This window comes from Carassius carassius, chromosome 17 (assembly GCF_963082965.1).
Source record: "Carassius carassius chromosome 17, fCarCar2.1, whole genome shotgun sequence".
Classification (NCBI taxonomy): Eukaryota; Metazoa; Chordata; class Actinopteri; order Cypriniformes; family Cyprinidae; genus Carassius; species Carassius carassius.
Window position 1 is genome coordinate 29,359,438 of NC_081771.1, and position 27,841 is coordinate 29,387,278.

Sequence of the window (27,841 nt, forward strand, 5' to 3'; positions counted from 1 at the left end):
ACGGCGCTACCGGAAGTTCCGGTGTTCTGTTTTTCCGGTCCGGGCGGAAACGCTTCCGGGCGGAACCAAACTTCCCGAATTTTGGTTCCGCCCCTAAAGATCGTCACCTTGTGACATCCTCCCCCGCCAATCCGTTCTAGTCCCTAGAACGTCCTCGGGCTGTCCACTCCCCATAGCGGGCAGGGGGTCGGCCTCGGTTCTCTCGCCGGGATCGTCTCACTGGTGAATCGGGCTCAGCTTGTTCAGGGGCTGCTTCTGGTTCTCTCGGGGCGATCGGGGGTGGTGCCACCACGGGTCTCCCTGGTACCACAGCCCAACCTTCAATCCAGGGGGCCGCTGGTACAGGTTCCGTGGGGACTTCTTCCACGGCTTCAGGGTAGTTAGGGCATGGGCGAATCATGTTCCGGTGCACCACACGGTCGGGGCCTGACTTCCCTTCTGGCCGGATGGTATAGACCGGCTGCCCCGGCCTCTGCTGCCGGCAGACTACATAAGGGGTGGCCTCCCAACGGTCACTCAGTTTCCCCTTCCCCTGCCGCCGATTATCTCTCACCAACACCCTCTCTCCTGGCAGTAGAGGGGCTTCTCTAGCAGTCCGATCATACAACCGCTTACTTTTCTCTCCTGCCGTCTGTATCCTTTTCGACACCTGCTCGTAGGCGAAATGCAAGCGCTGGTGATGGCGCCCCACCCACTCCGTTACACTTGCTTCCTCTTGGTCGGCTATCACTCCTAGGACCAGGTCAGTAGGCATTCGTATGTGTCTGCCAAACATCAGGTAAGTGGGAGCGTAACCCGTAGTACTATGTATACTGTTGTTATAGGCCTGTAGGAGGTTTGGCAAGGCACTCACCCAATCGTCCTGCCGTTGTTGGTCCAAGGTCCCCAGCAGCCCCAATAGGGTCTGATTGAATCTCTCACAGCCGCCGTTCCCCTGAGGATGATACGAAGTGGTGTGAGTTTTCGTGCAACCGTACAACTGGCATAGTTCTCTAATTACCCTGGACTCAAAGTTGGCTCCTTGATCGGAGTGCAGAAACTCCGGGCATCCGAACGTCTGGAAGACGGCCCGCCATAAAACTGTAGCGGTGGTGGTTGCAGTCTGGTCGAGGGTGGGGATAGCCCAAGCGTACTTTGTGAACAAATCCGTTATTACCAAGATGTTCTGGTAGCGATCTCGTGGTCGGCCCAGTGTCAAGAAGTCCATAGCCATGATATGAAGGGGGGCCTTCGCATGGATGGGTACCATTGGCGCTCGGACCTCCCGTCTGGACTTAAACAATATGCATCTCGGGCAAGCTTGAATTAGGGCGTGCACCGATGCCTCTAGCCCGGGCCAAAAGAAGAATCTCCTAAGCAGGGACACGGTCCTCTCCTGTCCCTGATGCCCCAACTGGTTGTGGTACGCCGAAACTAAAGCCGTTACCTCATCTGCGGGTACCACGATCTGGCGTACTTCTTCGCCCAACTTCGGGTCACTGACCCTTCTGCACAAAACGCCATCTCTCAGCTCCAGCCTGTCCCATTGCCCCAGCAGCCTCCTCCCAGTATCCGTCTGGGCTAACCTCTCCGCTGGCGTCAGCCGTCGGCCCTGTTCCAGCCATTCTCTTACCAGCCGCACATCTTGATCCCTGGCCTGTCTCTCCCTCCACCGACGGGGATCCCATCCCCAGTTCTCAGGCACGGCCTCTTGTCTACTGCCTGGTGCCTCTACTGCTCCTACCATATAGCCCTCCTCCGGGCTGGCCCCTCCGGGGCTTTCCGCTTCGGGCAGCCTTGAGAGGACGTCCGCGTTCGTGTGTTCACGCCCTGGTCGGTACTGTAGTTGATAGTCAAAGTTGGCCAGTTGGGCCACCCACCGCTGCTCCACGGCTCCCAGCTTCGCCGTCTGTAAGTGTACTAATGGGTTATTGTCTGTAATGATCGTCACCTTGGCACCCCAGAGGTAGTCTTTAAATTTCTCACTTAGGGCCCACTTCAACGCCAGCAGCTCCAATTTGAAAGAACTATAGTTCGCATCGTTCCTCTCGGCTGGGTGGAGGCTCCGGCTGGCGTACGCGATGACCCTCTCAACTCCGTCCTGCCGTTGAGCCAACACCGCTCCCAGCCCGAGATTGCTGGCATCTGTATACAAAAGGAATGGTTTTGTGAAATCTGCGTATGCCAAGATAGGGGCCTGTAGCAGCTCCTGCTTCAATGTCTGGAACGCCGACTCACAATTTGCATCCCAGTCTACGTTGGGCGACCCCCGGGCCCGGTTACGACCTGTGCCAACCAGCAACTGATTAAGGGGTTTAGCAATTTTTGAAAAGTCCTTTATGAAACGCCGATAGTATCCCACAAATCCTAAAAAGGATCGCACTTGCCTCACTGTCCTCGGGGCCTTCCAGTCCTTCACGGCCGATACCTTTCCAGGATCGACGGACACTCCAGCCGCACTGACCACGTGGCCCAGAAAGTTGACTTCTCTCCGTAGTAAGTGACACTTATTGGGCTGTAGTTTCAATCCGTACTTCTCCATGGCCCGAAAGACTTCCTCGAGGTGCCTCAGGTGTGAATCAAAATCTGGGGAGTAGACAATCACATCATCCAGGTAAACTAATACTGACTCCATTAACTGACCTCCCAAGCACCGCTGCATCAGCCGCTGGAAGGTGGCCGGAGCGTTACAGAGCCCGAAAGGCATCCGGTCCCATTCAAATAGTCCAAACGGGGTTGTAAAGGCAGTCTTCTCCCGGTCTGCTTCGGCCACCTGCACCTGCCAGTAGCCACTGGCCAAATCTAGGGTAGAGTACCATGCCGACTGCGTGAGGCTGGCAAGCGAATCTTCGATCCGTGGCAAAGGGAAAGCGTCTTTCTTAGTCACGAGGTTCAGCTTACGGTAGTCCACGCAGAATCTCCAAGCCCCCGTCTTCTTTTGCACCAGCACTATGGGGGCCGCCCACGGGCTGCTGCTTTCCCTAACAACTCCTTGCTTCAGCATGCCTTGCAGGAGTGTACGTACCTCGGTATACAAAGTGGGCGGAATTGGGCGATACCTCTCCCGGCTGGGCCCTGCATCCCCGGTAGGTATATGATGTTGTACCACCTGGGTGCATCCGTAGTCTTCGTCGTGGGTGGCGAACACATGCTGCCATCTCCGAAGGAGGGCCTGTAACTTCTGTGTCTGTGCTTGCTCTAAATCCTCCCCTTGTAACGACTCACCCGCCAGGTGGCTCGGCACACTCCTCTCCATACCACCCCATGGGGTGTCTACTTGCGTCAGGGCCACCTCGATGACAGTGGGGCACACCTGACGAAAACTAATATCCCTCTCTTCCCTTACTTGGTGGGATGTAACCGTTGTCAGACGGGCTAATCGTTGGTGCCGATGTAGTTGCACCGCGTATGGATGTACATTCCGTATCCTCACGGGGACTCTCCCCCGCCGGACCGTCGATAATCCTCGTGCCACTTCCACTTGTGGACAATCCACATGGGGCTCCACCAGCACCCACTCTTCTGGGCCCGCTCTTCGGGGCGGTACTCGCGCCCACACAACAGCCTCACTTTTTGCGGGGACAGACAAAGCAAAACGACACATCACTCTTCCTACCTCTTCCTGTTCCCTGCGGACTTGGCTCATTTGCACCCTTCGACAGTCAGCTACCACACACTCCCACTTGGGCCTCTCTGCAGGTGGTATCTTCGATACGGGCCTAGCCCGAAATAGCTCTTCCCAGCAATCAGCGAGGACATTCATGCCCAACAGGGCTCGATGTGCACCCAGACAATGGTCTTGCACGATAATCACACCTTTCTGGGGGACCATCACTCCGTGAACCTCTAGGTCCGTCAATCGGTAGCCAATATATGGGATGTCGAGGCCGTTTGCGCCCTTCAGAGTAAGCCAGGGGGCCTCCGCCCCTGGTGCCCCTTGTTTCCCAAACACTTCTTCGGATAAACTCTCAGCAAACAACGTCACTTGGGAGCCTGTGTCTACCAGGCATTGAATCTCCTTGCCGCACACTCTCACCTTCGCCACGGGGCTACGCCCAATCATCTGGCTCCTAGAGCCATATCCTCTTCCAGGGTCTTCTCGAGGGGTCCCGGCCACACGACCCACAGTGGCCGGCCGACCTAAAAACCCCCTTCTGACGCCCTGCGGGGCCCACACTGACGGCTATAGTGACCTGGTTTGCCACAGCGGTTACAGATGGGTCGCCCTTGCTCGTCCCATTCGAAACGGGGCCGGTTAAAGTGGTTCGGGCGCCTGAACGGCTCTCGGCCTCCCTCTGAGTACACTCGGTCTCGGGGCGCCGGCCGTGGTTCCTCCCGCGCCCGTCCTTGGCGCAATTCTCCTACGAGGGCTTTAGACAGTTCAGACATCTGATCGCGGACATCTTTCAAAAGTTCAGCCTTCAGTGCTTGCTTCCAGTCAGGGCCTCCGGGTTGTGCTGGTGCTACTTCACTGACAACCGCACACACTGGGGAACCACTCACCTCAGTCTCATCACCTTCCAGGGCCAGTGCCTCTTTCTTCAGATCTTCGAACGTAAGACCCGGATCCCTTCGAAACTGGATACGTAGGCTCTGTCTCACCGGACCCTCCTTCAACCCCAGAAGAAACTGGTCCCGCAATAGAGTCTCTCCATCTCCCAACCCGTGGTCCCGACGGGTCTGTAGTCGGGCGAATTGCTCTCGCAACCTCAGGGCGAAAGCTCTAATCGGTTGGCGGGGGCCCTGCTTACAATTGAAGAACTGGGAGCGAAGGACAGCTACGGGGGTGTGGTCACCATACTGTTCAGTGAGGAACTGGAACACGGTTTGGGCGTTGGCTCTAACGGCTTCGGGGGCGGCATGCACCTCTCGCCGCGCTTCTCCATCCAGGGAGTTTAACACAAATTGAAGCCGCTGGGCTGCACTAAGGCCCTGTAGGTCGGCCAAGTACTCTAGTTGAGCCTTCCATTCAGACAATCGTACCTCGGATTCTGTCCCCCCATATTTTTGAATCCAGGGGCTCCCCATAAAAACGGGCATGGCACGGGGTTGGGCTGAAAGCCCCGCGTTGTCGGTCATTGGACGACCTTGGTTACTCAACTCGAGGTGGAAATCCTGCTGACTACGCCAAATCTGTCACACCCAGGGGCTGGCTATGCTTTAACTAAGCCACACCCCTTCTCAACTTCCACCTCGAGGAGGTCCCCAAACCCGACCCAATGGCCAAACAACACGAGAACAAGTAAGTGATAAAACAATCTTTATTTAAATATCTAAAAATAGCTTGGGGAATAGGGAAAGGGCAATTAAAACTAAACTCTGACTCGGCCCTCCAGATGGGCTATGGCCGGGAAGAGGTCAGGGAGCAAGGGGGCCACGGGGATCCGGGGCGTGGGACTCGGGCCCCGGCCTGAGTCTTAGGTATCCGTAGCGCCCTCCTTCTTCCTCCTCTTCGCTGAATACAGCTCACGGTAAGTACTGGTTCACACAGTTCGTTCTCGAGGTGCTCACTCTCTTTCTCTTCCTCCACAGGCAACGGGCTCTTTCTCTTTCTCCACAGGCAACGGCTGGGACACACAGGCACAGTTAATTCAGCTTGGTTTTGCTCTCACCTCTTCGCTGATTACAGCTCACAGTAAGTACTGGTTCACACAGTTCGTTCCTTGGGTGCTCACTCGCTTTCTCTTTCTCCACAGGCAACGGCTGGGACACACAGGCACAGTTAGTTCAGCTTGGTTCTGCTCTCACCTCTTCGCTGATTACAGCTCACAGTAAGTACTGGGTCACACAGTTCGTTCCTTGGGTGCTCACTCGCTTTCTCTTTCTCCACAGGCAGCGGCGTAAGTACAGGTTTCCTCAGTCTCTCCTCGTGTTACCCACTCTCTCTCCTTTTCTCTCCACAGGTATCAACTTGGGCACAATAGCACAGTTAGTTTGCTTTGAATGGCTCTCACCTCTGGGCTGGACACAGCGTACTGTAAGTACAGGGTTCGCTCTATTCCTCCTCGTGTTATTCACTCTCTCTCTCTTTTTCTCTCCACAGGTATCAACTTGGGCACAATAGCACAGTTAGTTTGCTTTGAACGGCTCTCACCTCTGGGCTGGACACAGCGTACTGTAAGTACAGGGTTCGCTCTATTCCTCCTCGTGTTATTCACCTCTCTCTCCTTTTCTCTCCACAGGTATCAACTTGGGCACAATAGCACAGTTAGTTTGCTTTAAATGGCTCTCACCTCTGGGCTGGACACAGCGTACTGTAAGTACAGGGTTCGCTCTATTCCTCCTCGTGTTATTTCCTCTCTCTCCTTTTCTCTCCACAGATATCAACTTGGGCACAATAGCACCGTTAGTTTGCTTTGAATGGCTCTCACCTCTGGGCTGAACACAGCGCACTGTAAGTACAGGTTTCCTCTGTTTCTCCTTGTGTTACTCACTCTCTTTCCTTTCCTCTCCACAGGTATCAACTTGGACACAAAACACAGTTACTCTGCTTTGGATGGCTTTCACCTCTGGGCTGGACACAGCGTACCGTGCTATCTCCGGAGATCTGAAGCACGCTCACAACATATACTGTACTGAACTAGGCTAGGACCAGCAATCTCCTTGTCCTCCCACGCCGAAGTGCGGGAAGGCGGGGGTTTATCTGACAGGACACACGGCAATACACAGCAGCCCACAGCAATATACAGCACCACGTCAAAATTATAGGTTTTCACAGCACGAAGACTCACCCACCACACTCAGTGTACGGAAAGGACACCCGTCTTCCTTCACTTCGCTTGGTTCGGATCTGGCGATGGAATATGCGGCCTAGCTAGTGATGTCGTCGTTGTGACTACTTCAATAAGTATTCCTTCGGCTCTCCCACCACACTATATTAGGGGTAGGGCCGCCCTCCTCCTCCTGGAGAGATCTACACAACGCCAGGTCAATATACAGGGCACTTTCGACTGGCTCTTAGTACTCACATCAATGCCACTTCCAATCCCCTTTTTCACGTCGTCTCAGTTCGCCGTATAATCTGTTCACTTCTCAACCTTTAAGGTTCGCGATGTCTTCACAATCATACAATTCCAGCCTGAGGGAGAGAGAGAGTTAGACAGCTACCAGCAGCGTACCAAGACGGGCACAACCCAGTGCTTCACACACACCAAAAAGAGCTTCCCAGACTGGGAAATAACTTGGCCTTAAGTACTGCCTTGTCCAGCGTATCCTCCAATCACCAACCGCTGTCCCTAACTAGGCACAGGTGCATCGAATTCCCTGATTTTCCTTCTTACGGCGCTACCGGAAGTTCCGGTGTTCTGTTTTTCCGGTCCGGGCGGAAACGCTTCCGGGCGGAACCAAACTTCCCGAATTTTGGTTCCGCCCCTAAAGATCGTCACCTTGTGACATCTCCATACCTTTTAAATCCATCAAATGTAAAAGAAAAAAAAATACATCATCCTCATATAACCCCAAGACAAACAGCAACTTGCAAAATGTATAATGCAATCGTAATAAAAAATAAAACAAATAAAAAAATAATTATCTGCACACAATCCCAGCTGATAACAGCATCCCAGTGGAAACAATTTTAAAGTGCAAGCCTAAAATATTAATTGGCATACTAGCAGAGGTACTGTAAATGCATAACTGCTACATAATACCATAATATGTGTTGCGTATTTTTCTTCTTTCCGGATACGTTGCGGTCAGCGCAAAGGGCAACGCTCTCTCATAATTCTAAAAATGACTAGAATCACTAACAGTCTATGGCAGGCCTTGTCTTGGACAGCTGAAAATGATTTTCTTTTCTTTTATATCAGCATGAATGTACCAATCTGCAGCTATACACTTACTGGAGTGAGATATGACCTTGTGAAAACCACACTAAACGCAGCAACATCTGCGAAAGCCACATGAGAGAACTGAGAGAATGTCCATTCATACTGAGAGCAAGAACACTATTTTGATCTACTATATAGTCAAGTACTTTTTTTCTTCCTGAAATGGACCAAACTTGGAAAGTGGGAAAGCTTTAAAACCATGAGCTATCGGTAGAAATGTGTTATCCGTCAAGCCCTGCCAATTAGAAGTTTCGACTTTGCAAACTCTGTCGTAGATTTTCTCCAGCCCAAACATCTGGTACTCTACCTGTTAAATTCTCCTGCTTGGGTCGTAATCCATGCGGCGTGGAGGCTAAATGCTCCTCTTCATGGGGCGAAACTTGAACTGCCACCTCCACTGGAAAGCAGGCTCGCCGCAGACCTGAGGGTGGAGGCGACGGTGACAGGTCTGAACCTTTGTCCATGCATAGGTGCCCTTGACACTGCCTGCGTTTGTGCTCAATGAACACCAGGATGTCAGCCAGAGGAAACCTAGAGTGGCACTGACCACAGGTGAGGAGGTCCTGGTCCCCCTTAGGGGTGGATGGTTCCGATCCGGGATGGCTTTCCCCGTCCTCTGGGATACCTGCCGTCACGGGCTCAGCTATGGAAGGAGAAATGGAGAAAGGGACGTGTGAGAGATAGAAGAACAACCTCCTGTAATATCCATAGTGAAACCTGTTAATGACTTGATAAGTGCTAATTATATATGTTCCATAAGTGATAATTAGATGAATTTCTATATAAATGGAAGAGGTGTTAAAAAATTAAAACTAAAAGAGGAATACTGACAGTCCATGTAACACAGATGCAGAGAAGTTGAGAAACCAAAGACAGAGAGAAAAACAGTGGTTTCCCAGTAATGGTAAAGAGGAGGGGGTTGCCCACTTTAGTTGCATGACCCTGTTCATTATCCTGCCAATCTCACTTCTTAATGAACCCAACACCTCAGAGAATCAAAAAATAAATTCTAATTTGACTTCAAGATGATTGGAACCCATTTAGTTAAAAGTGCTGGAATCCTCTGAACTGAGGTTAGCTATTGAGGGGAGTATGTGGGGTAGTTCCCAGAAGGAGAGAGCATATGAAAGAGCAATCAAAACCACATCACGTGTCTGAACTGGGCTGAGGGCGATTGTTGCCATCGGTGGTAGGGTAACCCTAATTCTGTTTCAGGTCATGTGGGACAAAAGGTGGGGGCGACAATATGTGAGTTTCTTATAAAGACTAAAACCATAATCAATCCTCTTTTACAGCTTTTTTTTCTTCTTTCAAGCCATGCTTGGAAGATGCACAGTTCTGTGTTATCATTATGAACTGGAACAAAGCCTCGGATCAGACCGTGCACTGGACAAACAGGTGTAATTCAAACCTCTTATGAAGCTTCAGATTTTGCAAACATGGCATTTGGAAAATAAAACATCGAAATCACTACCACTGTTAAACTGTTTGAGATTATTTCAAATGATTTAATATTTTATACTTTTTTCAACATGATAAACACAATGACCAAAAATACATATGGGTAAACGACATCAGTTTTTAATCTGAATATGTAAAAAAAAAAAATATATATATATATATATATATATATATATATATATATCCTTGTGTATAAAAGGAAGGTATTTCAATACTTTCTTAGCGTTTAAAACCATTTTTAATCAACATGCATACAAAGATTACATATCTAAGCGCATGGCACATGTGTTTTAAACAAGATCTTAAACGGATTTCTCGCTTTTTATCATCTCTGACATGGTTTGTTTATTGATCCACATGTCCTTAAACCAATGGTTTCATAAAAAAAACACTGTAAATGTATATAGAATAGGAAATGTCTGGGTACACTTAATAAACGAGAGAAGGCTGGGCTCAAGTTCAAGTTCAGCTAGTAGTGTCTCTCATCTTGAATTGACCATCACTTGTTAATTTTCTGCCCCCTAGCGGATACACATTGCATCTCGTGTTACGCGAAGCTTACCGGTGCTCTTAGAACACGTTCAAACGCGATTTAAATAAAGGCACAAAACTAAACACTAATAGATCAAGTGTAAACTTCCCATGGAGTGCATGTAGATTTTCTCATTTCTAATGGCCTTTATGTTTTGACGCGCAACACTTGAGGTGCTTTGAGAGCGTCGCCGGTGGGGTTCTAACAGGTTTGACATGATCGATGCATAAAACCAGCTTTGTATATCCAATGCCAAGGATAAAACGAACATAAGTCGTGTTTCACTTAATAGCAAACCTTCTTTCACTGAATAACAAACCTTCGTTATTTATATTCCCGTTTCAATTCTTACAAATCGTGGAACCGAAGGAGGAAGTTGAAAAGAAAAAAAAAACACTTTCTTAAATCAGCATTAATGCGCTTGTTGTTATTGAAAAGAAACATCACACGATAGTGATACACATATCCTACAGAACAAATGTAACAATTAATTTAAAGCCTAACATTAAAGCCCAAGTAAAGCTCTAGTATACGCTTGTTAAAAAATCTTAAGGGAAAGTGAACTCAGAGCAGAATTTTCCTTGTAAAATGATTTCAATGCTAACAAATGACGCTTAGTTTACTCCATACAAACACATGTATGCACACAAATGCATAATCAACCTTCTCGCGTTGCGAATCATTGAGAAGCGCAACTCAATAGCAAAACGCGCTTCGTTCTATCTTAAGAGACGCATCTTCGTGAACTCCATAAAAAACTTATTTATATGAAATGCATTTTGAGCTATCAGGAAAGAAAAAGAACTCCCCGTGAACTTACGCGAAAACTCCCGTTTGCTTAAGTGCTGGGGTTTGCCCTGCTTGCGGCGAGACATGTTGGACACGGTGTCAGCTGGGCTCACATTGGGAAGCGCCAGAGTCTTCAGAGAGTCCAGAGTAAAAATCTTCTTAAGCGATGCATCTGGTAGGCCTATCCCACATGAATTATAGAGAATAGTACAGAAGGCGCGCGTGTAGTGACAAGACGCTTGCATTGGGCTTCATGGCTTCTTGGAGAAGAACTCAAGACAGGAATGGAAAGTAACCGAAGCCCCCTGAGCTGCTGCAAGTTCAAGTGCGGACGTGACGTGCCAGCGAACTTGACCGTACAGAGGTAGATGATGGACATGGATCTGCTAAACACAGGCAAGAGGAAGACGGCTGCGAGTGGGAGGGGGTGAGACTCATAAACACCAATGATGGGCTGCATGTGAACCATAGACCCCAGCAGCCAATGGGCAGAGAGAGCGAGAGAGAGAGAGAGAGAGAGAGATACGGGTGTCTGTTTAGAATAGAACCAAAAGAATAAATGCATGAAGGATAAAGGGGGTCATAATGACTCTTTTGTATTTTAGTGGTTTTCTTCAAATAAAATTCACTTTTTTTTGTTAATAATGTAAAACATTGCAATTTTTAATGAATAATATATGTCACATGTTAGAAATGTATATTTGCTGCTAACTTTTGCAGATGTATATGATCATGGTTATAGCGCTGCATGCTTATAAGTGAATGAGAACACTTATTTATTCCTTATTTATTACTATGTTCAACATTTGGGGGTAGTATGCCTTATCCTTAACAAATCTCTCTGTTCTTGCTGTTTTGCAAACTTCTTGGCATTGTTCTAGCAGTCATGTTAGACACTTGTTGGTTGCTTTTCATTTACTCTTCAGTCCATATAGGCACAGCTATATTTTAGCCACAAAATGTAACTTAAATCATTTAAACAGAAGCCTTTATATCGTGTTTTGGATCATTAGAAACCTTTATTAAATCAGGCGTTGCATACTGTATGAAAGAGGCCAGATGAAGTGATGATAAATGATAAATTTAATATTTTACAAAGTAAAAGAATGTAATCAAAAATATGATATTTACAAGAAAATACAAACTTAATTTTTAAACAATAGAGTGTCAAAGAAATAGAAATGAATAAAAAATCTTGTTTGATGGTAAGGATAAAGGGTTTATTGTTGACATTTTGGGAAATCAACCCAAGTGTCACGTACAACTTCGCCATCTAGTGTTCGGTGAACTAATAAAAAAGTATTAAAGTATTGTAATTCATTAATAGCTAATAGCTGAAGAATCGGCATAACCTAGTCTATAAACAGTAAAACCATCTAAACATACCCAGGAAACCTTTTTTTTATTATTACTATTATTTTTTTATGGTTAATTATGTTGTTGTTGAATCCGTGCTGTTGTGATGTGTTTATTACAATTAGTAGAAAATACCACGCTGTCGCTCCCTGTTTTTTTTTTTTTTCATTTATAAACGTGTTGCATTTGTTTAATTGAACATATCTAATTGTATACGTTGTTATTTAAGTCTCTAGGTCTTGTTTGTAATACATTGACAAATTTTTGACAAATTTTTTCTGAAAAAAAGTTGCTTATAGCAGACTTCCGTCTATAATTCTGCATAAATTTATTGTCTAAATACTGGCAAACAAGTGAGCACAACCATTAAAATCATCCATGCTGACCACAAGGAGCGCCTGTCATCTCGTTGTTTCTTGACACCGCTGCGCCACCGTGCGTCAAGACGCGCAGCTGCACCTCAGACTGGGATGGGCAGAGCAGCGCTGCTCCGCGCACAGAGCAGACGGATGTCATTCATTGAATAAACACATTAGGATTTATTAGGTAAGTGATGCAACGTGTTTAATACACTAACCACAATTTTAACGAACATATACGGTTTTAATTTTAAGAGCAAATATTTTGCATGATGGAATTGAGTAATTGGCTGTCATGTGTTCTAGAGGCGACAGATTCGGCCTATTACGGATGGAGGTCTCTAAAGGCGTCTGATGAGTGATGAAAAAAGCAGCACGCGTATTTAAAAACATGTAGGCCTATAACGTTACATGCGTCGATATAGCCTACATAAGGCGTGGGCCACTTCTCTTCACTAGCGTTACAGTGTAAATAAAAGCGCATCGTTATGAGAAGCGTAGGCTATATTAAAATATGCGCTAGGTGTATTGAGCGACTGTCTAACATCAGATTTGTCATTACCGGTGCAGAACAAGGCCAATGCTTGAAGGCGGAGGCGGAGACCGACGCTCCGCTCACACGAGAATGTTGCGCTGCTTCTTTAGAGGATGATGATGATGATGATGAAACCACGCTAGTTTCCAAAAAAGAAAATCAGGCGTACGAAGCTTTTTATGTTATATGTAGGTCTATTTATATTTATTTAGGCATTCTAGAAATGATAGTTTTTTCGCATTACAGAAATGAGAATGAAAATGCTCCATTATGTCTCTTATGGATTGCTACAGTCATATTGGGGCATATCACTTTTCACTATGCAGTGTCCCGGTCATGCAGCCCGGAGTATTGGTGGCCCTTTCAAAACATAATTTTGGAATTAAAACAAACTGGCCTCATCCAACAGGAAGTTGAATTAGAATTTTGTGGTAAAGTAGGCTAATTAAACTGCAATTTCATCACAAGTTCCATTCCCAACTTTTTTTCAAGCAAACATTCAATCAGGCAGATTGTATGCTAGGCTACTACCAGGTGGGATTAAACAATTGTAATTTCATTTTAATTTTTGTTTGCTATAATACTTAGATATGTCATTTAGTAGGCTACATAGTCGTTCACAAGCCACAAAGATCTTGAGTTCATCTCAAGCAAAGAGGATGTTTTTGCACTTTGTTTTAATCGATTATAGGTAGGCTATATAGCCAATCCACATAAAACAGCTCTCTTTTGTTCTCTGTGTACTGAAAGTATCTAAAAACAGAAATGACAAAGTGTTCGAAACGATTCAGTGCATGAGTAAAGTGTCCGAATTTTCGCCAGCCACTGATTCAAATGATTCAGCTCCATTTGGTGAACTGCTTCAAAAGTTCACAAAAAGGATATCACGAATGAGGCCTTTTGGTTCTAGATTAACAACAACAGGCGATGTGATTGCAGAAATATTGTTTGGGAAAATGATTCTCGGTACGGTTTTGTTACTAAGCACTTTATTATTGGTATAGGTTTAGGAAAGCACCACTAATTTTAGATTCTCTTCGTTCGGCTTCACTGGTTGAAAGGCACATTTACAATTGCTAAAAATATTGAAAGCCTTAAAGAAGAGAGAGGTACATTGTTTAAGTTGTTAGAGGAGTCAGCTGCTTGTCTGGTGCTGGGCAATAAATTATCAAATTTTTTCAGGAATGAAGGAATTCACTTCCACAGGGTGTATTTAGCCTCACGTACTCTTTAAATCAAACAAATCTAAGAAAAGTATTGCTCCTGCTAAGCTGTATGGCTCCATTATTGTCTTATATGTAGTTAAGACTAGGCTCATGTGTTGATGGTGTTGGTGTTGTACAATAGATACAATACTTTATTTCCTCTACAGTATATTCATCTAATGCAAGTTGAGTTGAGCTTGTCTTGTTTACTGGTCAATGTTGGCAACGGTTATTCTATGTCCTCTCAACTGAATGATCTAGAGGTAACAGGAGGAAAAGAGGAGGCCTGGTTAAGTCAAGATGAGTTTGACATCCTGGTTCTTGGTGAGTGGCGGGGGAACAAGGCATCGCCTTCCCCGGGAAATGATCTTCGTGGGACGGGATGACTGTGAGCTTATGCTACAGGTAACATGATCACTGTTACTCATACACTAACAGGAGAATCATGTCATTGTCCCTTCAAGTTAGTTTTCCCTGGATCCATAACTGTGCATGCTGTATATGGCACTTTCCACAAACATGGTACACTTTGGTGTCACCCATGTCTTTTGTTTTTGTCTAACATATAACATTATCTAACATAAAATTAACAAACCATGAAAAGTCCACGCACTGCCAATCAATCTTGTTACCAAAACAATTTTTCTTTAAAGGCGCAATATGTAATTAAAATAGCAAAAATAAAATAGCAGATATCACTATATCTATGTTATATATATTTTTTTTGTTGTGTACTTACATTATCCCGACAGTTTCCACGAACTTTAAAATCCGGAGAAAATTATAGTTTAATTAGAAGACACGGCACGTTTCTTTATTTCCGTTTTGTCGCCCGTCTATGGCGTCATATAAACTTTGACCCCTCTAGTTTATCTAACTTCCTGCGGAACCGCCAAATACAAAGGTGAACAGAAGCAAAGACGAGACGAAGAAGAAAAAGTAGTAGCTAGCCTTTATCGAGACTATTATATTTTATATTTATACCTCAATCAATAACTTAGTTATGGATCATGATTATGCTTTGCCTGCACGTTCTATGAAGCACAAACGTACGGGTGAAATAAATGACCTGAGAAGGTTTTGGGACGAAGAAGAAACGAGACACGGGTAAATATTGGAGTTGCATTTCCAAGATAGAGAGAGCTTCGTGACAAGCTGAAACTACAGAGAGATGCTTGCATTCTAATAAAAAAAACATGTATGCATCCATTCAGCTAACTAACGTTATATCTATCCATATATTTTGTGAAACGATGATGTCTTGTGTAAAACGCAGACGGACTAGCTCTCATGTAGAGTATAATGTAAATCTACATGTGTTCTATATCTAGCTGGATAAAGTAGCTTTTTTTAACATATATTGTGTTTTATACATATATTACTACTAGCTAGATGGAATATTGATTTGATAGGGGTCTGATAATTCATATATCTCTCCGTTCGAAAATACGTGATTGTCAAAATACTAAGGCCGGTGACACACTGGCTGCGTGGCGTCTCTGCTGCGTGCCAGAAGCGTGGCGCGCTGCTGCTGCTGTAGGTGAAATAGAGGGAGACCGCTGACAGACCAGGCTCTTGTCTTCACGACAACAATATCTATACTTCATGTTGAACATAAATATAAAGCCTACTGATAAAGGACACCGTCAACAGTATTGACGGCAAAATAGACTTATGTTTGACAGGTGCAATATTTGAAAATCGATAATTATTTATTTATTTTTTAAATTACATTTGTATCTGAATTTATGTCAACCTATAGACTTTCAAACATCAAAATGTCATGAATTAATATGTATTTGTGTACAAAATTACATATAAACATATTTTCCTATTATATTTTGCCTGAAAACGCTTCCAACACGCGAGCGTGTCGCGTGAAAAATAGGCGTCGGTTCTATTTCTAGCATGCACACGTTTTCCGCACGGCTCGAGCCGCGCCTGAGACACGCGTCTCACGCAGGCAGTCTGCAAGCTCTAACCTATTAACATGGGAGCCGAATTAAAAACTGACACGCCACGCAGCTGAGACGCCGGCCTCAGTTAAAATGAGTGAGGAATGTGGGGAGCGACAGAGCGCGTATTCCAATGAACAACAACTCCCATGAGCCTACGCTCTCTTCCGACGTCATCAAAGTACGTCTCATGTTATTATTTTGATTGAGTGACCCCTGGTGGCCAAAAATTCCATACTGCACGTTTAATTTATTTGAAAAGAAAGAAAAAAAAAAAGATATTTGCTCAGAGTTCGAACATAATTTCCTCTGGCCCACCTTCCCCTACAACCAGCATCCACTAATCTGTTATACAGTATGGCGTATTATTTATTCTCATAATGTGTTATCTTTTCTTTAAATTCCAGTCTCGTAGTGTAGACAAGCAGCACGCTGTCATCAATTATGAAGTAGCTACGGATGAACATAAAGTTAAAGACCTGGGTAGCTTGAATGGGGTGAGAAACGTGTCTATTCATACTAGATATTAATTTTGTCTTCGCTGGCATGATGGAAAGCATATGGTGAAAGCTGACCTCCTTTTCTCTTCTGTAGACATTTGTTAATGATGTACGTATACAGGAACAGCAGTATATTACTTTGAACATGGGTGACAAGCTACGGTTTGGCTATGATATCCTTTCCATGTGCAAAATAAATCACATTTTGATTGTTTGGTTTGATTTGTTACAATTTAGTTGGTTTATGCAACCACAATATAACATATAACATATATAACATACTGGCTATGTAATAATGATTGGACCAATTCTATTGATGCATTTGCATTTCTATATACTGTTTAAATATTGTTTTCTCCTTAACCCATCTTACATACCAACCTATTCACCGTTGTGCGAGGAGAGTTACATGTCGCAGAGGAAGCACTGAAGGTAATAAAAACGCAGCAATACAGAAGCATTCAAAAAGTTTGGGGTTTAAGAAGTTTATATTCTGCAAGGATGCATTAAACTGAATCAAAGTGACATTAAGACATTTATAATATTCAAAATACTTTTATTTTAAATAAATGCTTGTATGTGTGTAATTTTCAATTTATAAAAAAAATCATAAAAAAAAATGTAGCACAGTTTCCATAAAAATATTAACCAGCACAACTATTTTCAAAATTTATTTGTTTTTTTTTGAGCATCAAATCAGCATTATAAAATGATTTCTGAAGGATCATGTAACACTGAAGACTGGAGCATCAAAATCTTTGCCATCAAAAGAATAAATCACATTTTAAAATATATTAAATTGTAATTGTAATAATATTTCACAATATTAATGCTTTTACTGTATATTATCAAATAAATGCAGCCTTGGTGAGCATATAAAATTCATTTAAAAAAATCTAAAATTGATTTGATAATATAATTGATATTTTACCGGCTTGATATAATCTCTGTCAGTATGTGATTAATATGAGTCAGGCCTATAGGACAGTATCTAATATTCTATATGATATATGTCTGGACCTTCTTACTTTCACCTTCATGGACAGCACAAAAAGTACACCAGTCAGCTTCAGCTAACCAAGAAGCCTTCACCATCAGGAGAAACCACTAAAAGCCCAGAGGTCAAAGGGGCAGAGGGAGGAAAAGATCCTGAGGCTAGACCTTCAGAACCACCAACAAAACCAGAAGAGAAAGTGTCAGGTGAGTAGAAGATGGCTTGTATGTGAGTTTACAAAAAGTTACACATAGCTCAAAGTATCTCAAATTTTGAACAGGAGACCTAGCTGTGCTCCACAGAGGAACCCCTCTTTATGGACAGCCTTCTTGGTGGGGTGACGGGGACGCAGATGATGAAAATTCTGGGAAGCACGATGCAAAGGCCTCTGAGCAAAAACAAGCTAGATGTGAAGCAGGTAAGATACACTCTCAAATAAGGGACAAAAGCTGACACTGGGGTGGTACCCTTTCAAAAGCTATTAATATAAATCTATTAATATAAATATAAATTATAGCTCATAAAATATCAAAAATATGCACCTTTTAGGGGTACATATGGCACAAAGGTGCATCTTTTGAAAAGGTACTGGACCATTGACAGCAGCTGTACCTTTTTTCCTAGAGTGCACATTGTTGTCAAGTTCATTTGGTCAGGTTTCCTGAATTAAATTTTACTATGCAATCATGCAGGCCGTAAGGACACTGCAGCAAATCCTCAGGTAGGGCCAGGATCTACAACGCAGAATTTAGGGACCCAGGAACCAAGCTACTTTGAGATCCCCTGTAAGGAGACTCCTCCAGTAGGTGGAGACACAGGCGGAAGCCTCCCTACTAGTTTAGAGGCAGTTGCCTCAGCTTCCACAATCCCTGCGTCGGAGGGCGGAGCACATGGACATGCCTCCTTCACTATAGAGTTTGACACAGGGGCTTCGGGGAAGGGCAAAGAGCAAAATTCAAAGGGATCTCAAGACCATCGACAGTGGCCGAAAAGGGGGGCAGGGGAGGAGCTGAGTGCCTTGCAGGCTGCCATGGTGGCAGCGGAGGTAAAGGTGGCAGACTGGCTGGCACAAAATGAGCTGCCATTAGCTCACTCTGAATCTGTTGCTGAGGAGGATGGAGACAGCGTGAAGAGTGATGTGCCGGTTCAGCTGAGAAGTCTTAAAGGTAAGGTGAGGTAGTGATGATTTACTGTCTATTTGTATGATGCTGTGTATAAGGGTCAGAAATGAATAATAAATGTGTCTAGATGTTTAAAAACATGTATTTCAAGAAAACAAAATATGATGAATTTTATATGTAATACGTAACATAATGTATAATATAATACATGATATTAATTTAATACATAAACATCATTACCTTGTCTGATGAGTTTCACCACAAGAGATTTTACAACTGAAAATAACCTTGCCATGTCATTACAATTTTTTTATTTTAATTTTTTTTATTAAATATTATCTGATACACTGTAAACAATTATAATGATATTAACAGTTAAACAATGTTAAAATGCTACGGTAAAAAACTTTTAATTGGTTAACATTGTTTCTGTAGTGAATAACTGTAATTACATTCAATTTTAATGTAAAGTTTTTTAGAAGAGAAAAATAACAAGTCATTGTATAATTTACAGTTAAAAACCATAAACTGACATTCCCACAATTTCCTGCATGACACTCAATATTTGATGTTTCCTCTTAGTTTTTTCTTATCAGCTGTGTACATTAGGGTTTTGTCTTACATCTAATGTTGTTAAATGCATGTTTATTGCATTATTTCAGTAACTATCGTGTTACCATGATGGAGTTTAGTATTTGTGTGAATGACACTGTGCACCTTTTATATATAAATATTTCCCTTCTCAGATTGTAAAAGAGCTGCTTTGTTATGATCTTTGATTTGTCATGTGACTTTTTCATCATTGCCTTCTTTTGGTGGCTGACAGTGTATTATAATTGTACAAATCAGGTTTTAGTTCTTCAGTACATTGGTATATTAACATTATCAGTAAATTAAATACTGTTGGGTTTTTTTTACTGTGATTTTAAGTGTGTTTTTTATAGTAAAGTTCTGTCAACCACAGCTGCCGCAGTTTTATCGTAAATATCACAGATTTTTTAACAGTATATTTTAAGAGATTGTGACTAATAAAAAAACACAAAGGTCTGCATGTGTCCTCTGTACAGTAGTTAGTAGTCTAACAGTTTTGTTTTCCTTAAGAAATAATAAAAACAACTTACTAGTTTTTATTCATTTCATATTTTTGAATTAAACATTCATTATCAATATCAGGACAGTTGTGGCACTTTAATTTTTTTTACTAAATGGCACCCTTTATAAAGCTAAATACATTTTTGTTCAGAAATTAGGAATAGTTTCTTGTATGAGTTTTTTTGAATAAATGAATAGATGCTGACAAAAAATTAGTAGAATATCTTTGACCTATGAAAGACGAAATGCCATTGGATGCAGTCACAAGCGATGTGTCACAAGCATTTCGGCCATCTTTCATGTATGTTTCTCTCCCTCTTTTTCAGGTAGTAAACATGAGGATGGCACACAGAGTGACTCAGAGAATAGCCGGAGGGCATTCCTGCAGGATCTTTACCAAGGAAGGCAGGGCGTGCAGAGGACAGAAGGGCCTTTCTGTGGGAGGGAAGATCTCTTCCAGCACAAACCATCGTCTGCAGCTAAAAAGATGGCACCAGTAGGGGGTGAAGTTGGCAAAAGAGCTCACCGTTCTTCCCCACAAAAAGTAAACGTGCCCAGAGAGCAAAGCACTGGGTCTCAAGAGACTCCAAATAGGGGACATATAGATGACCAAAGTGATAGAGGGACCTACACCATTGAGCTGGAAAATGGCAATGCTGAGGAGGAAGAAGCCAGGCGTATGATTGATAAGGTAGACCTGCAGAAGCTTAGAAAGTATGTTTTCTTTTATGTTTGAAAAGTAATAGACTTGGAATCTTTGTGAAAATTGCAGTCAGTTGCTGAAATGCAATAATTATGCTGAGTGCTATGTTTTAGGTTTTTGGGGTGGAGGATAACCAAGCCCTGACTAAACTGCGTTTTCCAAAACACCAGAGAGATAGAGGAACCATCTGTCCGAGATCTGGCGAAATGGAAACCAGACAAGCTGGTTATGTCGGTGAAGAGGTATATCAGTAATAACTGGCATACATTTCTAAAGACATTACAAAATCTACTGTAAAGACAATCTCAGTTTCAATAGACACTATGTGGTCTTCTTGGAACAACAAATTTACCGTCCATTCTTATTTTAAGGTGCTACCAGATGACTTGGTTGTAGTAGGTGGTCCAAGGTGGGTCTCACAGTGGGCTAGTCTAGCTGCAAGTCATATTCGGACCGATCCTGAGGGATCCGGGGCTGAACCCACCATGCTTTCCTCAGATGAAAAAGGTTTAAGGGCTGTTAAACATCTAAAACACTTTGGTTTTGTATTACAGTTAGATTTTGACAGATTTACCTTTTTTCAACAGCAGATATCAGTGCATCTGAACGTAAAAGAAGGACCCTCCCTAAGCTCCCCTCTGAAGACTCTGCTATGGATCCACTAACTCCTGATAGCACACAGAGCCAATCCAGGCAGAAAGTCTCTTCATCAGAAAAACAGGATCTAGAACTTCAGGAGAAAGTAGATCAGTTTAATAGAATCTCTAAAACTGGGCAAAGAGTTTCAGGAATGACCTCAGCTAGCACAGACGTAGATCGGTCCAAAGTGAACAAGCCAACTCCGCCCAGAATCCAGAGTAAAGTCAATCAACCAGGAGCTCAAGCTAGACAGATCGAGAAGAAACAAGATGATGGAGGGCGAAAGAAAGTAGATGAGGACGGAGAGAAGACAGGCAAGCCGCTACTGAGGCAAGAGAGCTTTACAGTGGAGCGGCCGGGTGCAAATGTCCCCCTAGAACTCATACCTTGCATCGATGGGCCCGGTGCCTCAACCCAGCCCAGGGAAATGGGAGTCATCAATGAGGGCATTGATGCTGCCACCATGCTAAAAGACTCAGAGGCTGTGGCTGCTTTTCTTGAAACCACTTTATCAGACCTTGCTGATCCACCGAGCTACTCCCTGGGGTCTGTATCACCTGAATCTGATATTGATACGACAAGCACGCTCAGCCAAGCCGGAGGACAAGGAGGGCGTAAGACAGTCCAAAGGAAAAGATCAGCTGGAGGTCCAGGCCGTGAAACAACCAATAAAAACACCAGCACCTCAGAAAGAAAAGGCAAAGCTCAACCCTCTAGTTCCAGGGCTTGGACGTCTCTCGACCTGACAGATGATGACTTGAGCTCTTCTCTAACCCATGACGCTTTGGTGAAACGACCTCAGGGTCGGGGTCAAAATACCAGCTCTAAGGGAGAGCAAACTAGTGGCAAAACCAGAGGAGCAAAGACGACTATAACTCCTGCACCCACCAGCTCTAAACCAACCACCCTTCCACGACCCAGACCCACACGGGCTTCCCTTCTTCGCCGTGCACGACTGGGCGAAGCTTCTGACACCGACCTTGTTGATGTTGATCGCATGTCTGTTGCTTCAGAGGCCTCTACTGCCAGTTCTGCATCGAGGCCTTCGGCTGGGCGCAGGACCCTTTCTCGAATTGAAGCGCTTGCCCAGCCACGGAGGCCACGAGTGGGCTCTCCTTCAGCTCGGAGTGACTCAGAAGCTACATCAGGCAAGATCAGGGGCATCGTCCCACGCCCTGCCCCGGAAAGCACACTGCGTCTTGGCCTCCGCTCTACAGCAGCCTCTTCCTCTGTTACGGTCCCCAGAGCAAGAGCTAACAGTGCTTCCAAACTGGCCGATAAGTGTCCTGGTACTCCACATGTTCAAAGTACACCTGCAGGTCAGACTTTTGGGTAAAAATTTACTTGAAAGGATAATTGGCTGATGATGTTTCAATTAAACAATTTTATTCTGTTGTACGTCTTCCTTATAGCTGGTGGAAGGTGGCGCCGGGTACCAATTGAATACGCTTCTACCTCAGAGGATGAATATGGATCCAACCGCCACCCCACTCAACACACTCACCCACGTCCAATGGCTCCACGGGTGACGCAGCTAGGGGGCTCAGCCCCTGCAACACCCAGCCCTGGAGGCATCTCCATGTTACGACACCAGTCTAGCAGAGAACAGGATGATTACATGAGAGATTGGACTGCCCACAGTGAGGAGATCGCCAGGTAATAACTAACAGCCAGTGCTGGGCAAGCTACTCAAAAATAAAGCTAAAATGTGATTTGTTCAGCTGCCTGTTTATAAAAAAAAAAAATGCCCAACAGAGGTGTAAAAATATCATATTGCAGTTTGCCATGCATGTTTGTCTATTGAGGTGATATAGCAATAATTAAAACTCCAACTAATAGCTTGTATCAGATCTGTAGCCTTGTGGGCAGCACACCGACATATGGTGCAGCCGCACTGCAGGTCCTTTCCTGATCCTGTTCTGCACTCTTCTCTCCAACTACCACTAATAGTTTCTTCATCTTTGATGCTACTCTCCATCTCTGCTTATGCCTTAAAAAGTCTCATCAACTATCTTTGTAATACAAGCAAAATCTACTTTTACTCATAATACAAAGAAGTGATTAGTAAATGATTGATTTAGATCATTAATCTTCAGTATTCTTTTGATTGTTACAGAATCAGTCAAGACCTGGCTAAAGATCTGGCCATGTTAGCGCGTGAGATCCATGACGTTGCCGGAGAGATTGACTCTGTTAGTCCTTCCTCTGCTCCTGCAGCTTCAGTGAGAATACAACAACATCATTACCAGAGTCTTTTATATATTTATATGGACCATTTAATTATTTGGCGCCTGTAGAGATCTATATCAATACATATCGACAAGGCTGCGAAGGACTTTGGTTTTGCATGCTGTGCATTGTTCACAGAATTAATTCAGTAGTTAATTAAATGTGTGCTGGCATGTTGATGGTTTAAGAGATCATGATTCAATGCTATTAATTTTAGAATATAGGATGATTGGACAATAATGCATGCAAACGTTGTTTAAACACTGGACTTGCAGATGTTTATTTGACGTTTTTTATATAGAAAAAATATCAAAAGATTACTGCAGTGTGTAATCATCTTGCTGCCTCTCTCAGGTTGAGGACCGTGTGTTTGAGGATGTTCTGGGCAGCGCGCCAGAGATCAGTGGCAGAGGTGTGGAACTAAGATCTCGCGGTGCTATCAGCAGTCAGGATTCCCGCGCCATCCGCCGCAGGACCTGGAGCAGAGAGGAGGTAAATCTTCTGAATCTCAAAAATCTTGCAGCTTGTACCCTGTTGGTTAACATCATGATTATATCTGTTACTGGAACTGGAAGCTCCAATTTATTTTGTCACTTATGTTCCACAAGAGGCCGCTGTGTTTATTTTTTGTTATAACAGAAAGCGGTATCTTGACATCTGTCTCTTAATGCATCTTATTTCTACAGTGACAACATAACAAAAGTGCCACTCTCTGCTTATTCTGTATTCAAAGTGTGTGCTGGACAGTTTGCTGTTGGCATCGGTCTCCCAGCTCTCAGCAAAAATCAAACAGGCCGTGGAAAAGACAGCCAACAAAATCAGGTACACCCCAGAAAATGTGCATGGGTTTAGTTTTTATTAAAACTGTGAATGTAACTTAAATTTACTATCATTCTTTTTTTTTTTTTTAAGATTATGCAATAATTAAAAAAATATATTTTCCTAATTTTAATCAATTATTGTGTAATCTGTTTGATAAAAAATGTAATCAACTGAATGACCCTTTTTATTTGAATTCTTTGCATTTTATGTGCAAGTTAAAATTGTCTTTAGGGAATATTTATGACAGTGATCCTTGTGCATCTTTGACCTTGACTTATGATATGTTTTTGTTATGTGCAGCATGTAGAGTTTTGATGCTGGGAGGTCTTTTGGAAGGCCACATTTTGATTTATTACTGTTCATGCAGGATTTTATTTAAAGCAAAGGACCGAAAGTGGGAGGAGATTGAAAGTAAACTGCAGGCAGAGAATGAGGTGCCTCTCCTCAAGACCTCTAATCAGGTGAGAAGGCAAAAGCCACTGATTATCAAACTGAGGAGATCAAATGAAATATTTATTTATTTCAAATTAAATATTTAATTTGTTTTAAATTATCCCAAAAATGAAAGAAAAATAGGTTATAGGATACATAAGTGTATCATATACTTACCTTTCTTGTTTGTTGTTTTAGATAAAAGTAAGTCATTGTAAGTCATTTTTGGTACGATGAATAAAATTTAAGAAAAAATCGAATTTTGCCTGAATTTAATGGTTAAGTGTGTTGTAAGTAACATGGTTGCAAATTCATATTAATAAATAAAATGAATCAAAATATATACATACACACACACACACACACACACACACACACACACACACACACACATATATATATATGTATAGGTCTGAAGACTTAGACAGATGTTTTTTTTTGTTTTTTTTTTATCAGATTGATTATTCATACATTGATGCTGAAGCTGTCCTGATGTTTTGGTAGATTTCAGAGTTCATACATCACACCACTTCAGCTGAGGATCTCTCCGTTTAATTAGACTGAGCTTTTGACTCCAGGTTTGTCACGGTTCAGATTAGGCCTGAGGCGCACCACCTCTGCTCAGTGACAGGCCAGTAAATCTAACGCTGTTATGCAGACTGGCCTGAACTGAACTGTTGGAACTTCTGAAATGAAGAAGCAGTGGAGGAGCACAAATGACCACAACAGCCGAACATAAAATTGAACATTCTCCAGTTACACTGCTCTAATATTTATACAATGATTTTAACCAAAATCATGTCAGTGTTAAGAAACAAAAATGAAAAGCTACAGCTACATTATAAAGAATAACAAAAGTTCATTAAAATTTTAAAAAAGTTAATTTGCTTATATCTAAGTTCTGGCAGTCAATGAATGTTTTCTATTGAGTCATTTTGATTTGATCACTCTCAGGAGATTTCGTCCATACTCCAGAATCTGAAGAGAGTTGAGCGACAGCTGCTAGGTAAGCAGTACTGAGATCTTCTGCTCTTGTTCATACTTTTAAAGTCTGCCATGCAACATCCTCATGAGACCCAACAAATTTTTTTTGGGGTATTTATGTTATAGTGTAACATTGTGAACTAATATGATGTGAAAAAAAGGTTGTTTTTTGTTCAAGCTTTTTGTTCATTCTATATATATAAAGGTAGACTATAATAAACCTTTTTCTCTATTTAAAAGTGTTTACTTGAAAGTCTATAGTCAGTGATCTTCAACTTTTTTATGAATGTTGCCCAGTTTTTTCTCTGTAACCATTTACAAAGTCAGCAGGTGTATGATGCATAGTGTTCTGAAATCTGTTCAGATTCTGAGTCATGCAGCTTTTTCCAGCCTTTAGAGAACTTTATTTGGCATCATTAACAAACCACTAAGTTTTGTGCAAAACATTTATTTATAGATAAAGAAAGAAACTATTATTACTATTGTCAAAATCTACTGTTTGGGGTTGGTAAGATTTTTTTTTAAGAAGACTCTTACGCCCACCAAGGCTGAATTTATTTGATCAAAATTACAGTAAAAACCGTAATATTGTGAAATATTATTACAATTTGAAAAAAACTGTTTTCTGAATTTTTAGTAGCCATTACTCCAGTCTTCAGTGTCACATGATCCTTTAGAAATCATTCTATTTTAAACAGTTGCACTTTTTAAAACTAAAGTATTCATTTCTAATTTCTAAAAAAAAAAAATGTCTTATGTAGTACAGACAAGTTTGTTGACTGCTAGTTAATCTGCAATAGTAATAACTATTTTTTTTTACTTTCACTTTTGGAGAAAAAGCATTTGAGTTTATACACATGATTTACTATGAAGACATATGGACATGGAAGGAAAGATACAATCTTTAGGTTTTGTGCTTATTTTTTTCTGTATTTATGAATGCACACTAGAGTATATAAAGGGTTTGAATTTAAAAGCTGTTGAATACTGTTCTCCATGGAGAGTCTCGATTATAAACAAGTTCCAAGGAGTATAAATCCAAGGCTTATTGTTTGTATATGTATTATTAGACTGAATGATTAATTTTCCTTGGTTGTCTTAAATGACTATAAAAGATACTCACTAAATATCTTTATCTTGAATTCTCAATCCCCAGTGATTGATATAATGGTGGACCCTGATGGCACACTGGATGCTCTAAGCAGTCTGGGTCTGACCAGTCCACTTATGGCTGAGAACAGAGTAAGTCCTGGCTCACAAGGTCCAGCTGGCAACCAGGCTGTGGATGTATTCACCAGTACGGCAGCGCTGGCCTCTGCCTACTCAGAGGTCGCAGAACGAGATCCTGGCCTGCAGCAGAGGAGCAAAGAGCAGAAGACTGCCGATCAAAGCTAAATTACTCCGAACTGTTTACACTGACATCCTGCACTGGTTTCCAAAGGCCAGGTCAATGGGACTTTCATGTGAATAATGTGAGATATGCTATTAAACTTCCTATATGGCACTGCAATTAAAGGTATGCTTCATAAATTCTATTTATCCTTGAACGTATTTTCAATAATTAAAGAAAATATTTTTAAATATCAATCAACTGTAACACCCCATAGCAGAATTACTACACACAAGCATTAATTATTGTGTGTGTCCATCTTAATAATCGGCAGTACTTTAGATGTGCCCAGGTAGATACCGTGCACATGACTGTTGAACAGGAAGTGAAATGTGTAAGCGTTGAGAACCCAAACTCTTTATTCAAAGGGTTCAGAATGAACAATCTCCAAGCATTAAATTGACCAGTTAGATGGAAACAAAATATGTGATTCAAATCAAACCATGAACTAAATAAAACATGTCAGACAACTTTTACCTCAGTGGGGAATTTTCCATCTTAAGTTTATCTAGGATGCATAGAGTTCTTTTTTTTTCCGAACTCTGTGTGGAGACACATATGTGGACTATTTCTCATATTAAGGCACCAGAACTAATTTGAGAAGCCAAGTGACACAGTGACCTGTGCTGTCTGTCACAAATATGCAATGAATTCCCATTGCCAATAGGCACTATACCAATCAAAAGTCTGGGGTCCGGAATATTGAAATGTTTTTGAAATATGCATGCTCACTAAGACTGCATTTATTTGATCAAAATACAGTAAAAAAAATATATAAAACATATCAATATAAAGTAACTGTTTTCTATTGTAAAATATTTTAAAATGGAATTTACTCCTTTGATGGCAAAGCTGAATTTTGAGCACCCATTAATTTAGTCTTATATATGTCACTTGATCCTTCGGGAAAAAAAATGAATTTGTGGATTTGATTC

The 27,841-nt window shown here is 42.6% G+C and overlaps 2 protein-coding genes across 4 annotated transcripts in view; one reads left to right on the forward strand and one right to left on the reverse strand.

The window, feature by feature from the left end:
- Nucleotides 1–11,135, reverse strand: part of LOC132161558 (B-cell lymphoma/leukemia 11A-like) — a 33,223-nt gene extending 22,088 nt beyond the window's left edge. Inside the window, exons 1-2 of the mRNA XM_059571692.1 lie at nt 10,622–11,135; nt 8,116–8,451 (exon numbers count right to left, since the gene is read on the reverse strand). Coding sequence (XP_059427675.1) covers nt 8,116–8,451; nt 10,622–10,835 — 550 coding nt within the window. The 5' untranslated portion in view covers nt 10,836–11,135. The remainder of the gene's footprint in view (nt 1–8,115; nt 8,452–10,621) is intronic.
- Nucleotides 11,136–12,346: 1,211 nt separating this feature from the next.
- cep170ab (centrosomal protein 170Ab) lies at nt 12,347–27,247 on the forward strand. Of its 3 annotated transcripts, none has more exons than XM_059571693.1 (19): nt 12,347–12,492; nt 14,307–14,450; nt 16,408–16,497; nt 16,595–16,673; nt 16,874–16,932; nt 17,547–17,700; nt 17,775–17,912; nt 18,187–18,660; nt 20,034–20,398; nt 20,524–20,652; nt 20,782–20,917; nt 20,998–22,368; nt 22,462–22,705; nt 23,166–23,271; nt 23,633–23,770; nt 24,012–24,100; nt 24,468–24,561; nt 25,487–25,538; nt 26,673–27,247. In XM_059571693.1, exons 2-19 carry the CDS (start codon nt 14,346–14,348, stop codon nt 26,909–26,911), a joined length of 4,062 nt encoding a protein of 1,353 aa, XP_059427676.1. In that variant the 5' UTR covers nt 12,347–12,492; nt 14,307–14,345; the 3' UTR covers nt 26,912–27,247. The 3 variants fall into 3 exon arrangements, with proteins under 3 accessions (XP_059427676.1, XP_059427678.1, XP_059427677.1); XM_059571695.1 differs by having other exon boundaries at nt 23,166–23,241; XM_059571694.1 differs by having other exon boundaries at nt 21,001–22,368.
- Nucleotides 27,248–27,841: the final 594 nt, after the last annotated feature.